Raw genomic sequence first — 14409 nt, 5'->3', positions numbered from 1 at the left:
TGGGGTTCTACTACCCAAAATCATTTACGTCCTCTAATTACTCAACAACACAAGGCTGCTATTAGGACAATTTCTAACTCTGGCCCCAGACATCACTCGGTACCCTTACTCAAATCTCTGAATATGTTAAATATTAAGTCACTGCACATCCTCTCATGTGTATTTTATATATATAAAACGCTGAACTGTAATGTCAATCCTGACCTTAAAAGCTTCCTAGAAGGTTGTAACAGATCTCATGAGCACCACACCAGAAATAAATACCTATTTGATATTCCAAGAGTACGACTTAGTCAAACTAGAAATGCTTTACAAATCAAGGGACCTCGAATGTGGAATGACCTTCCCAATTATGTTAAAGACTGTACCTCTCCCAACCAATTTAAGATAAAAACTAAGTACCACCTAATTAACTCAATGTAACCTACCTCACCCCTAAATGTCAACCCATGTCTACGATTTTTAACAATGCTGTTTGTTGACCAAATTGTACTTTTGCTTTTTCTGCCATGTTTCCCCCCCCCTTTTTCATTTTTATCTGATTTTTTCACAACACAATTTGTACTTTAATCTAAGTTAGTATTAAGTTTTAGTCTTAGTGTTTTTCCTGCCCGAAACGCTTTGCGTAATAGTGGCTTCAGGCATTGTATGTACTAGCTCTATCTTTTACTCCATCAACTTTTGTATTTCACCTTGTATGTATGTACTTTACCTGAATAAATATTTGTATTTGTAAACCTAACTGTGGCGACGAGGATTATTAAACACCTAAGGCAGAGAGCCCGGCTACAAGACGAGGTGTGAGGATCAGTCTTACGTGGGATATGTGAGGCTATGGTCCCACGTGAGGCTATGGTCTCATGAGAGGCTGTGGTTCCATGTGCAGCTATGGTCCCGTGTGAGGTTATGGTCCCATGTGAGGCTATTGTCCCATGAGAGGCTGTGGTTCCATGTGCAGCTATGGTCCCGTGTGAGGCTATGGTCCCATGTGAGGCTATGGTCCCATGTGAGGCTATGGTCCCATGTAAGGCTATGGTCCCATGTGAGGCTATGGTCCCGTGTGAGGCTATGGTCCCATGTGAGGCTATTGTCCCATGTGAGGCTATGGTCCCATGTGAGGCTATGGTCCCATGTGAGGCTATGGTCCCATGTGAGGCTATGGTCCCATGTGTGGCTGTAGTCCCATGTGAGGCTATGGTCCCATTGTAACGGGAGTGGGGGAAATAGCTCTATCTTGTCCATTATTCCACCCCCCCCAGTTAACTAACGAGGCCGGGGGAAACAGCTCTCTCTAGTCCGTTATGCCGTCCCCAGTTAGCTAACTATTCTAGAGCACTCCCAGAGTTCCTAAGACAACCTCTCTCGTTCAACACCTTGTAACCTAAGTATTTGACTACCTAGGTGCTAAGACTACAAGGCGCCGTAACTTGATCAGTTACCTGAAACCCTAGAGAGAACTCTAGAATACATTTCACTGCCACAAACGTATAAGAGGAAACGAAAGGAAAGAAATGGATAGTGAAGTAATTAGTGAGGGTTTGGGGTGAGAGAGGTAGAGAGGTGGGAGGAGCGAGGAGGGTCATTAATTGAAAGTGAGAGTTTAGAGAGGGGTGGAGGGAGAGGTGTAGATAGGTAGAAGTAGAAGACGAAATGCTGCCACCATCCATTCACGATCATTACATACAAGACAAGGAATGGAACTTGTCTGTATCACAAAATTCTCAAAAGATGCTATCAAGGTCATTATTAGTATGTCCCATCTTTATCATGTACTCAGTAAAATCAGGGAACCAATAATCCCAGAGGCTTTCTCACCTCAACTCAACTCTAGGGGACACAAAGGCAATTTAAATAATAAATTCAATTATATTTCACATACTAAGTATCATAATTTAAGCAATGTTCAAGATCTATATATGTAAAGTGAGTCATCCTCCAAGAATCTGAGAACACTACAACTGACTGCCCCTGATCATCACACAACACTTGTAAAACACGACCAAGTCACCTTAATGTTCAACTCACCAAGTGTCTGCCTATAGCTGGATAGAGGGGGGGGGTTTCTATAGTTGAGCAGAGACTGTCCCGCCCTGCCGGCCGACAGCCTCCCTTCTAGGGCCGTCTTCTCTGCTCTGCTGACTGCCGTTCTGTCTGTCTTGTTAATGCTCTCGAATCGATAGCTCTCCGAGTATATATTGGGGAACCTAGTAGTTAACTCCGCCCACAAGTAGATAGCCTCCGGCTCTCTACCAAGCCACTCCTTAAACGTCGGCATGTTTGAAGGCTACCAGGCTCCAATTATAAGATTAGTAGAAGTAAGGTGAAATTCGCATGATCTGACCTCAGGTCACTTGGGGTCATTAACTCTTAGAGGTGTGAAACTCAGGCCGACCAAGCTTGCGCCTTCTCAAATTCCTGTCTCTGACTCATATACTATATATATTTTAAATAAATTAAACCAAAGACTTTACAGTGTTACACCATGTGAGGCTATGGTCCCATGTGAGGCTATGGTCCCATGTGTGGCTGTAGTCCCATGTGAGGCTATGGTCCCATGTGAGGCTATGGTCCCATGTGAGGCTATGGTCCCATGTGAGGCTATGGTCTCCTTTGGGTCAGGGGAACTCAAGTTCGTATGTCGGGCAGGGACCCCCATGAGGTAAGCTCTCTTATGAGGCAGGGGCCTCTGTGACCTGCGGGTCCTATGTGAGGCACGGGTGTCCCTATGAGGTGAGGGATCCCTGTGAGATGAGTACTTCTGCAATTCTAATTTTATTAATATTTGAAATGTGTTTGGGAATGTCCATAATAATTAGCACATCCTGTATGATAGTAATATCTGGTTATCTGCATTGGTTTGGCTCTTTATTTTCAGTCCAGCTGAACTGTGGTAACAAAATGATTGTGATAAGCAAATATTTGTAATATTAGGTACCCAAAGCGAAGCATTATTGGTTAGTTAAAAGTGAGAAGAGTCGAGAAGTGCATGCCTGCTGGAGCACTCCACCATCACTACCTGCTGGAACACGTCTGCAATACTACCTGCTTGTAACACACCTGCACCATCCCCCTGTTGAAGGCCGGTACAGTATCCTACAAGTGACAGGAGACATATGAGGCGAGGGTCGGGGAACCAAGTCAGCATCATGAAAGGTTGGCTGACTGTAGTGACTGTGATGGTGGGGATGTCCACGATGGCCGACGGTCGCCACACGCAGAACACAGACTACGGCATTAAAAAGGTAGTTGCTGCAGCTCAAGGCTACAGGAATGAAGTGTCAACTGCTGTAAAAGACTACAAGGAAATAGCTGCTGCTGTAGAAGCATATGACAACAGGAAGGTAGTCCCAGCACTACAAGTCTATGACAACAGGAAGGTAGTCCCAGCACTACAAGTCTATGACAACAGGAAGGTAGTCCCAGCAGCACAAGTCTATGACTACAGGAAGGTAGTCCCTGCAGCACAAGCCTACAGTCACGGCGTTCATCATTTCCTCGCACGGGCTCTCGGCCATCCAATGCAGGTTAGGCAAATATTGTTTTCATACGTTCGCAATTAAGTGAAATTAGGTATGAATGGTTAATCCTGTTAAGTGCTGAGGTTATTGCATTATTCCTGTTTTGGTGAACACGAAACTAGGATTATGACATGTTTCATGACGTCTGAAATGTAGATTTATATAAAAAGTTTTAAAACTATGTTAATGACCGAACGATGTGAGGGAGAAGGGAGGGAGGGAGGGGGGGGGGTGAGGTGAGGTGAGGGAGAGAGCAAAGTGGAGCGGTGGTGGGGGGTGGGGTGGGGGGGGACAGGTGGACGGGTGATAAGACTAGGCGACTAGGGCTAGGGTGATCCACCTGCCTAGTGCGGTGGTAGGATAGTTCAGGGGGAGGGAGGGAGGGGTGAGAGTAGTGACGTTTGGCGGGGGAGGAGATTGTAGGCAGGTAATGGAACACTTTACTTACTTATAAAGTATATTTATATAAGAATTACTTAAATCCTACAGTTTAAAATATCTGTTTATGCCCATAGAGTTTATTTTCGTTAAGAATGTAGAGGCGACCTTGAATTTCCCCATTTGGTTTCTTTAACAAACTTCCATGAACATATTTTTTCTGAAAAAAAATCTCTTAAACGTGCAAGGCACAATAGTAAGCAAATCTCTGCATATTTTTTTCCTGGAAATGGTGGGGCACAGCAAGGATTTTCGGTCTGAATTTCCCCCATTAGAAACCTTTAAGTCCAAATGAAGGATTTTTGCCTCGAATTTCCCCCCCCCGAAAGAAACCTTTAGGTCCATATAAAAAAAAGACCACATGGCAGCCATCCCTACTACTGCCGTGGTCTACGGAGTGTGTCTGGGCGGACCCAGAGAATATCCTACTGATTATATAATTAAATGTTTTGCTAATTGAATTAATGCTTAATACTAACAGTATTACAATTAATATATCTGTATCTTATATATGTTTTCTTCTTCCCAGTGTAAAGGAAAATGTTATAAAGTAGTGGGTGATGAGTGCCTGTGGCGTCACTCCTGTGGCATCCCGCCCCTCCTCCCTCCAGCCTAACACCAGCCACACCACGCCTACACCAGCCACACCACGTGTACACCAGCCACACCACGTGTACACCAGCCACACCACGCCTACACCAGCCACACCACGACTACACCAGCCACACCACGCCTACACCAGCCACACCACGCCTACACCAGCCACACCACGCCTACACCAGCCACATCACGCCTACACCAGCCACACCACGCCTACACCAGCCACACCACGCCTACACCAGCCACACCACGTCTACACCAGCCACACCACGTGTACACCAGCCACACCACGCCTACACCAGCCACACCACGACTACACCAGCCACACCACGCCTACACCAGCCACACCACGCCTACACCAGCCACATCACGCCTACACCAGCCACACCACGCCTACACCAGCCACACCACGCCTACACCAGCCACACCACGTGTACACCAGCCACACCACGTGTACACCAGCCACACCACGTGTACACCAGCCACACCACGCCTACACCAGCCACACCACGTGTACACCAGCCACACCACGTGTACACCAGCCACACCACGCCTACACCAGCCTGAGGACGTGTATACCAGCCTGAGGACGTGTACACCAGCCTGAGGACGTGTACACCAGCCTGAGGACGTGTACACCAGCCTGAGGACGTGTACACCAGCCTGAGGACGTGTACACCAGCCTGAGGACGTGTACACCAGCCTGAGGACGTGTACACCAGCCTTAAGACGTGTGCACCAGCGTTAAGACGTGTACACCAGCCTTAAGACGTGTACACCAGCCTTAAGATTGCATGAGCCATCTATACGACTCATCCACTAACCTAAGGATATCAATGACAGGATAAAGGCTAGTCATATATTCCTGCCAAAGGACGAGAACAAAAATGGACTTTTATCAAACACCTGAAGACGCCCACCCATGCCTGTGTATACCTCTCGTATGTGCAAGTGTCATATGTACTCCTGCCGAGTGTACAGATGCCATGACTCTCCGTATGTGTCCCATGTGTACAACTGCCATGTGTGCTGTGCATAGCGGTACCTACCTGAACTGTAATGCCAATCCTGACCTCAAAAGCTTCATTGAATGTTGTAACAGACCCCATGAGCAACACACCAGAAACAAATACAGTTTTGATATTCCAAGAGTAGACTTAATCAAACTAGAAATGCTCTACAAATCAAGGAACCCAGAATGTGGAATGACCTTCCCAATTATGTTAAAGACTGTACCTCTCTCAACCAGTTTAAGATAAAAACTAAGTACTACCTAATAAATTCCCTGTAACCTACCTTACCCCTATATTGTCAACCTATGTCTGTTTTTTTAAACAATGCTGTCTGTCGACCTAATTGTATTTGTGCTGCTTTTTCTGCCATGTTCCGCCCTTTTTTTATTTTTATTTGTTCTCAACACATTTTATACTTTAATCTCAATTAGTATTAAGTTTTAGTCTTTAATGTTTTTCCTGCTCGAAACGCTTTGCGTAATAGTGGCTTCAGGCATTGTATGTACTAGCTCTATCTATAAATCCATCAACTCTTGTAAAACCTCTTGTATGTATGTACTTTACCTGAATAAACATTTATTTATTTATTTATTTATTATGTGTGTGTACCTTTATGTACAGGTGAAGGTTATCTCTGATCACTATTGCTACTATTGAATAATAAATACAACGTAATGAATATAGTACTGGAATAAAAATGTATTAATTCACTGTGTCTGGGGACAAGCAGCCAGTAAATATATTCATGTTAGGCTTTTGTCGAGGTCCCCAATTAATATTTTTGCACTGAGATTAAAGTATAATTGTTATTGATGTATTCCTAAACATTCTTCGAGTGAAAAACAGAAACCGACAATACAGTGAAGACACCAAACATCTGATATAATAACTTTAAATGAAAACCTAAAATTCTCTCTTCACAAGATGATGACAGCCTAGGACTTACGCAGGTGGGAAACTGAGGCACCATCCTGAACAGTTGATTGTTAAAATCGTGTTGAGAGCAGAGAATAATGGCAATGATAATTCAAAGCAAAAGAGTCAGGTATACGACATGGATTCCTCCCTTGTAAACTACATGTTTTACTTTCTAACCAACGACGATACAAATTACAACTTCGAAACATTGTTAGACCATAATCTGCTGTAGTATGTTTCCTCTTGTCATAAGTGTTGTTACGGGAATATGAACACTGTGTGTTCCTTGATCACACGAGGATGTGAACATTGTGTTGATTGATCACACGAGGATATGAACACTGTTGGTTGATCACACGAGGATATGAACACTGTTGGTTGATCACACGAGGATATGAACACTGTTGGTTGATCACACGAGGATATAAACACTTGGTTGATCACACGAGGATATAAACATTGTGTTGGTTGACCATAGAGAGGAAATACTTGCTGTATCTTAGGCACAAACCCCTTCTCCGAAGAGCTGGATGAGGTCTTCCAACAGTGATCTTTATATATGTGTGTGTTTTGTGTAAATATATATATATATATATATATATATATATATATATATATATATATATATATATATATATATATATATATATATATATATTAAGATAAATAGGAAAACCAGGGATATACTGAACATCTTGTTTCAGAATCTTTACTTTAAAATGCATAACGTTTCGAATACTTCTCGTATTCATCATCAGATCTAAAAGAAAAAACAGAAATCACAATCAAATAGCTGGTAAACAAAGAACTCATACTGAATATAATTGCCTATCAAAGAAAGGAAAATGCTTAAAAAACAAAAGGCTCTTATTTTAATTTAATATTTTATCATAGGCTCTTATTTTAAATTTAAAGATAAAGTGCCTACCCCCTTGTGCTCAAATGTCGTATATATGTATAATTGTTCCAGCTGTAATGCTGGATATGTCGGGAGTTCCATTCGGAACTTTAAGATTAGGATACTTGAGCACCGGGGATTATCTTTTAGGACTGGATTACCATTGTCTAAACCAGCATTTTCGGAGATTAGAAACCATTGTTATGAGTTTGATCATTCTCTGCTGGAATCTGATTTTAAAATTCTGGACACTTGTATGAATGGCCAGTCAGATTTGAGAGTAATGGAATCCTTATATATAAAGGAGCGGCGGCCTCTGTTAAATAGCAACCTTTCAGCTGTTCAATTGTACACTGTATAGTGCACAGTAGGCCCTGTAATTTGATTTTTAGTTCATTTTGGTAGTTTAATTTTTTGTTTCGTTTACCATGTCTTTGCCCTTTCTTACTTATTTCAAGTCTTGACATTGTACATTAATATAATCTTTTATTTAGGATATATAATACATTTTTTGGTATTTAATTTTATTTAATATTTGAGTTTTTATAAGATTTTGGTTAGTACTTTATAATTGTCGTTTATTCTGTTTGTATTTTACATACATTTTTTGTAGATTTGTAGTCATTATATAAATATTTGTTATAGTGTTTAGTATCTATGTGTTAGGTATCAAGTTTCACTTCTGATCACTTCACGTAAGTTTAATAGAATGGTTTGTTTTAGTAGTTATAAATTTCATCTTGTAGTTTAATGGATTTTAAATTAGTTTTAATATATGTGACAGTTAATAAGTTTTATTTGTATTGATCACTTTAAGTGCGCTTAAGTGTTTTGTTTTTTAAGCATTTTCCTTTCTTTATTTAGAAATAAGAGCAATATGCACAGACAGTACAAAACGTTCAACACAATTAGGCTGGTATGTTTTTTTACAGCACTCTTTATTTTTTTTAGTTTTGTTTTATACACAAGAGTTCTTACATTCTTGTACAGCCAGCAGTACGCATAGCGTTTTATGCAGGTCCTTAATCCTAATTTTCCCCTGGAATACGACTTGCCAAATCGTTTAACAAGCAGGTACTCATTTTACTGTTGGGTGAACAGAGGCTACAGTTAAGGATTGGTGCCCAGTGAATCCTACCCGGCCAGAATACGAACCCAGGCCAAAGCCCTCGCGAAAGCCAGGCGAGTATGTTACCACTTCGCCACGGGGACTGTTGTAAAAGTGTTTCTGTTAATTATTGTTTGCTTTAACTTTCCATATAAAACTTACAGTTTTTCATCTAATAATTTATCTGTTTATTCATTATGTTTGTGTCAGCGACGATATATATATATATTTTTTAATCTTCTCGGAAATACTTTCCTAATTAGTAATTTTAATGTTTTTGTTTTTGGGGGAAACGATAAAACAAAACATTAAAATTGTTATTTGTGACAATGTTTTCGAGAACAAAAAATATATATCGTCGTTGACACCAATTACTGAACCAACAATTAAGACCAGGAAGAGATTTATCTCTAATTTGGTACTTATCAATGAGTCGATTATGTCCACGATATCGTTGGGAGAAAATGTATATATAAAATATAATTACCAGGATTCTGCGTCGGACAGCTATCTCATACACGATAATGATAATGGATGTAACCGAGGCTTGTTCCTGGACATGATTATTTTTTTGATGATTCCTCATAATCTTGCGCTATAAATGGTGTTAGAAGCGAGGAATAAGGCCATGTTTGGTGATGTGTACAGAACTCGCTCGTCATGAGGCCATACTGATAAGGAAAGCTTTTTCACTCTTCCAGTCGGCTTTTGGCGCTCTCTAACGGTCTCTGACGCTCTCTAACGGTCTCTGACGCAGAGTTAAAAACTCTGAAACAATCAGAGTTTCGTCAGATAGTCTCTGACGAAACGTGAGGTTCCCTGCCTCAGTGTCTCTGATAGCACTCTGGCTCCTCTGGACATCTTCCCTACACGTTGCTTCCTGTAACTATTCTGTATAACGGCTTGTAGCGCCTATAGCTAACTACGAGCTATGCCAGTACATATGGCGACCTAATTACCTGTTCTGGCGCTACTTAGCATCATTCACACCATGATTTGGACAATGATTCAAAAAGATTCAGACCTTGAGTCACAATCATTACTCTATCAAAGATGTCAGATAATTAAGATCATCATACAGACCATTATTCGTATTATGATGTAGATTGGTTCAGACAAAGCCTCAACCATAATTTAATTTAAGATTTTAAACCATGATTAAAGCAATTATTTAAATCATGATTAACACCACGATTCACACCATTGTTTAGATCAGATTGAGATTAAGCTTTAGACTATGATTCAGACCACGAATTAAACATTATTCAGTCCATAGATTCGGCCATAATTCAGATTCTGATTCAGGCAATAATTTACATTACAATCAAGACCATGATTCAGACCTAGATTTGAACCATTAAATAAGATCCTGATTCAGACCATTATTTCTACAGACGATTATTTAGACAGTGATTCAGACCATGTTCTAGACTGTGATTCAGACCATGTTCTAGACTGTGATTCAGACCATGTTCTAGACTGTGATTCAGACCATGTTCTAGACTGTGATTCAGACCATGTTCTAGACTGTGATTCAGACCATGTTCTAGACTGTGATTCAGACCATGTTCTAGACTGTGATTCAGACCATGTTCTAGACTGTGATTCAGACCATGTTCTAGACTGTGATTCAGACCATGTTCTAGACTGTGATTCAGACCATGTTTTAGACTGTGATTCAGACCATGTTCTAGACTGTGATTCAGACCATGTTCTAGACTGTGATTCAGACCATGTTCTAGACTGTGATTCAGACCATGTTCTAGACTGTGATTCAGACCATGTTCTAGACTGTGATTCAGACCATGTTCTAGACTGTGATTCAGACCATATTCTATACAATGGTTCAGACCATAATTTTAGCACTGATTCGGATCATATTTCAGATTACGCATCGAACTAATTTAGACCATGATTCGGAACAAGATTCAGTCCATGATTTAGATAATCATTTAGACTGTGAGAAGACGATTTAGGTTATGATGCATACTATGATTCAGACAATGATATTGGTATGATTCAACACATGATTCAGACAATGATATTGGTATGATTCAACACATGATTCAGACAATGATATTGGTATGATACAACACATGATTCAGACAATGATATTGGTATGATTCGACACATGATTCAGACCATAATCCAGACCATGATTCACACCATGTTTCACATAATGTTAACCAAACCACACACTAGAAACTGAAGAGACGACGACGTTTCGGTCCGTCCTGGACCATTACCCAGCCCGTCCTCCAAACAGACCCAAAAGTGATTCCATCCACCCGCCAAACCCCCTGTTTATGAATGAAAAACGGTTTACACACGACTCACAACTGTTGACGTTCGAACACTTCCGGAACAAGTGCTTCTCTGACTAATTTTGATCGAACCACAACGCTGTAAATGCTTCACCCACGTACTACAAATACAAATAATCGCCGACAGAACCTAAACACCTAACCTAACCTATGCCTATAAATGCACAATATGCTAATATATTATAATATTAATTTATATTTGAGAAAGTTTCCGCATTGAATGAACAGCATGTTAAAATTTATGAATGCGTCTGTGGGGTCGACCGCTGGATGTAATGGACTTGAGTCGAGGACGGGTTGCATTATCAACTCAATTGTTAAGAGGCGAAGGAGGTTGTTGTTGTTTTAGATTCAGCTACTCAGAACAAAAAGTTCCAAGTAGCACGAGCTATGATGAACGCGTAAGGGCTCATCATTGCTCGTGCATTGTAATTGGGCATAATTACAATGCCTGTGCACGGGCATTGTAATTGATAATGGCTCTTAGGAGCCATTATCTGTACCAATAGCTGATAATAGAGATCTGTGGATTAATTGGGGTCTTCATGGTGGTTTTCATGGCTGTACCAGTTATGGAGCTGGTGGGGTTAGTGTTGACTTCTAGGTCTTCTGTTTTTTCTTTTGCCTGATACTTTGGTTGAGCCGTGCTGTCGTTGGAGTTTGATGAGGCCTTCATGAGAAGGTTTTGTACCGAGTAGGTGTCGTATTTGTGGTGCGGCGGTGGAGGAGCTCCTACTAAGATTTCCTCGTCTGAGGAGTTCTTTACATCCGTAGTTAGTCTTTTCGTCTTTCATCTTGCAGCCTGGAGGCTCAGGTGTCGTGGATTGGCGGTAGAAGCTATTTCAGGAGCGTTGGTGGTTCTGTAGACTGCATTTGTGTTTGGAGCTGGAGAGGGAAATACATCTGATTGTGCTGCCCGGGTCTTGGGTGGTTCATGAGTCTGTGAAGGCTGGGTCGCCTGGTGGGAGGAGCCACTATTTGGTAAGACTGGAAAGTCTTCTGGTCGGTTAGTGGGAGCTGAGGTGGTGGGTTGAGCACCTGGGACTCTGGTCACAGAGTGGAAGGGTTGTTTCTCTTGGCTTCAACATGGACCTTCATGTTTTACTGTCTGCGGGAGCAGTAGTAGGAAATTATGGGGTGATTGTCATGGCAGAGCAAGCAACGATGGGTTGTTGCTTTGCACAAGGGAGGCATAATAAGTAAAGCAAGAGAGAGGTGAGGAGAAGGAAATCTTAGAGGATTTTACCTCTTTTCTGAAAATAGGATTTTCACCCATCCCTTACGAGAGGCGAAAGGTGCGTAAGTGATAGGTGTAATAAAGGGTGTAATAATAGGAGTAAGAATGGGAACGTAATAAAAATAAGAGAAATGAAAAGAAAGAGATAAAAGGATAGGTAGGTTCATGTTAGGTCACGTTTGTTAGAAAGTTTAGAACATTTGAGTATGTACTGTGAAAGGAAGAGTCAACAGCAACAAAGTCAGGACGAAGGTTCATGTTGGGAAGGTTGTGTATCAGAGCCGACTCGACAAGACGGCGTCTGTGTAGAGGCGTATCTACTCTACACAGATATCTGTATCTGTGTAGAGTAGTAGGCGTATCTACTCTACACAGATATCTGTATCTGTGTAGAGTAGTAGGCGTATCTACTCTACACAGATATCTGTATCTGTGTAGAGTAGTTGGCGTATCTACTCTAACAGTTTGTATCTGTATAAACTATTACTTGCAGATAATACTATATAGCTTATTCGACGATAAGGCTACTATCAGCCTTAACTCACTGAATATCCATGACAATAGAATTATTGGCTGATGATTCTTATTAAATAATACAGAAATAAAGAGAATTTACTACAATATACTTAATGTAAACATTTTTCCCCTAGTCATGTGGGCTGATGCAACACAAGACTAGAATTTCTGGGGAAATATGACGTTATTACGTGTTAGTTATATAAACTCAATATCACTAAACTACTGGTCACTTAATTATGACGCCTAGTACAAGAAATACATCCTGTTGTACTGGGGGTTAGTAAATAAGTGTTGGAGATTTCCAACATCTGCTACTCTCTGTTGTAGATGGGCTTTGTTGTGGGGTGCGAGTTTTTTGCTGATGGTGGTTTTTTATGTACTGTAGGTTGGGTTGGATTCCCTTCTTCACATTCTGGTGTGTGGTTGGGTCATCATATTTTCAGCCACGTTATTAAATTTAAATTTTTAAATTTTGCCCCGAGGGGCGAGTTTATTGGGCAGCGCCACTCATCCTGTGAGTGGACACACCGCCATAGCAGCATGTACAACATTCCCCAATAGGAAGAAAACCCGCTGGGTTGTTCATCCTGTCACTTGTACCCAGACACAGCCACGTTATTGTCACTCAGCGTCTGCATATGGTGTGAATTTAAATCATGGTAAGAATAATGATCTGGACCATGGTTTGAATCATGTTTTGTATCCTAGTCTAAATCTTGACCGCAATCATGATGTGGATCATAAGCCAGTCTAAATGATCTGCCTAATGTCTCTAACATTCTTACACCTATATTATTTGCTGACGATACTACCCTCATCTGCTCGGACCCCAACCCACACACACTAAATAATGTTGTAAACAATGAACTAAAAACAGTTCACTTATGGATGTCAACCAACAAACTCACACTAAACATAGAAAAGAAAAGACCTACTACATCTTATTTGGAAGCAAATCAACAAATGCAATTCAGCTTCGGATAGACAATGTTAACATCAGCAATGATGGAAAGATTCTTGGCCTATACGTGGACAAGAGACTCAACTTCATCACCCACATACAACATATTACCAAGAAGTCTCAAAAACGGTTGGTATACTCTCTAAAATCAGATATTATGTTCCAAACTCTGCTCTCTTCTCAATATAATATGGCGCTAATCTATCTCTATCTTACATAAGGTATCTGTGCATGAGGTTTAATCACTGCAAACTACCTGAAGCCCATCATCAACCAGCAAAAATATGCTATCAGAACAATAACAAACTCGGCTTTCAGACAACACTCAACCCCCCCCCCATTTAGATCCTTTAACATGCTAAACATAAATTCACTTCACACATTCTCTTGTCAGTTACATTTACAAAACCCTGTTCTTAAGTGCAAATCCTGTTCTGAAACTCTTCTTGGACAGATGTAATAGAACACATAATCACCACACCAGAAATAAATTTCTATTTGATATCCCCAGAGTCAAACTTAATAATCTGTGTAAACACTTTATGCAAATAAAGGGTCCTGGTCTATGGAACTCACTCCCTAACGAATTGAAAAGCTGTCAAACTTTTGATTATTCAAAAATAAAAATAAAACGTACCTAATTTTATCTTCATAGTTTTCTACCTAGTGCTTGAAACTCGCACTGTATCTAGTGCTACCCAATATCCCAAAATATGTACCTATGCCATACAACTTTATCATTGTAATCATTGCTGTTATCTTATATCATGTTATACACATAGTTTGCTACATTATATCTTGCATTAATCCTCAAATTATGCTAAACCGTGTGGATAACCCTTAAATTTTCTTCAATGTATTTACATTTTTCCTGT

At 40.7% G+C, this 14409-nt stretch overlaps 1 protein-coding gene and 1 long non-coding RNA gene across 2 annotated transcripts; both read left to right on the top strand.

Annotated features, from left to right (window-relative positions):
- Positions 1 to 2953: 2953 nt before the first annotated feature.
- Positions 2954 to 6378, top strand: LOC123775213 (uncharacterized). Its single transcript, XR_011224097.1, has 2 exons — positions 2954 to 3524; positions 4486 to 6378. It is a non-coding gene; the product is annotated as an uncharacterized lncRNA (long non-coding RNA).
- A 3106-nt stretch (positions 6379 to 9484) lies between these two features.
- On the top strand, positions 9485 to 10396 carry LOC138355972 (clumping factor A-like). Its single transcript, XM_069311512.1, has 2 exons — positions 9485 to 9548; positions 9888 to 10396. The coding sequence occupies exons 1-2, from the start codon at positions 9485 to 9487 to the stop codon at positions 10394 to 10396; spliced, it is 573 nt and encodes a 190-aa protein (XP_069167613.1).
- The last annotated feature ends 4013 nt before the right edge of the window (positions 10397 to 14409 follow it).

This window comes from Procambarus clarkii, chromosome 70 (assembly GCF_040958095.1).
Source record: "Procambarus clarkii isolate CNS0578487 chromosome 70, FALCON_Pclarkii_2.0, whole genome shotgun sequence".
Lineage (NCBI taxonomy): Eukaryota > Metazoa > Arthropoda > Malacostraca > Decapoda > Cambaridae > Procambarus > Procambarus clarkii.
The sequence above is the reverse complement of the archived record's forward strand: the minus strand, read 5'-3'. Positions and strand labels throughout refer to the sequence as shown.

What these genes read in the sequence shown, in the direction of transcription:
- LOC138355972 (XM_069311512.1), top strand. Translation starts at nt 9,485, where the DNA reads ATGATTTGGACAATGATTCAAAAAGATTCAGACCTTGAGTCACAATCA. An exon ending in ATCATTACTCTATCAAAGAT is followed by an intron (nt 9,549 to 9,887) that starts GTCAGATAATTA and finishes TTATTTCTACAG; the next exon opens with ACGATTATTTAGACAGTGAT.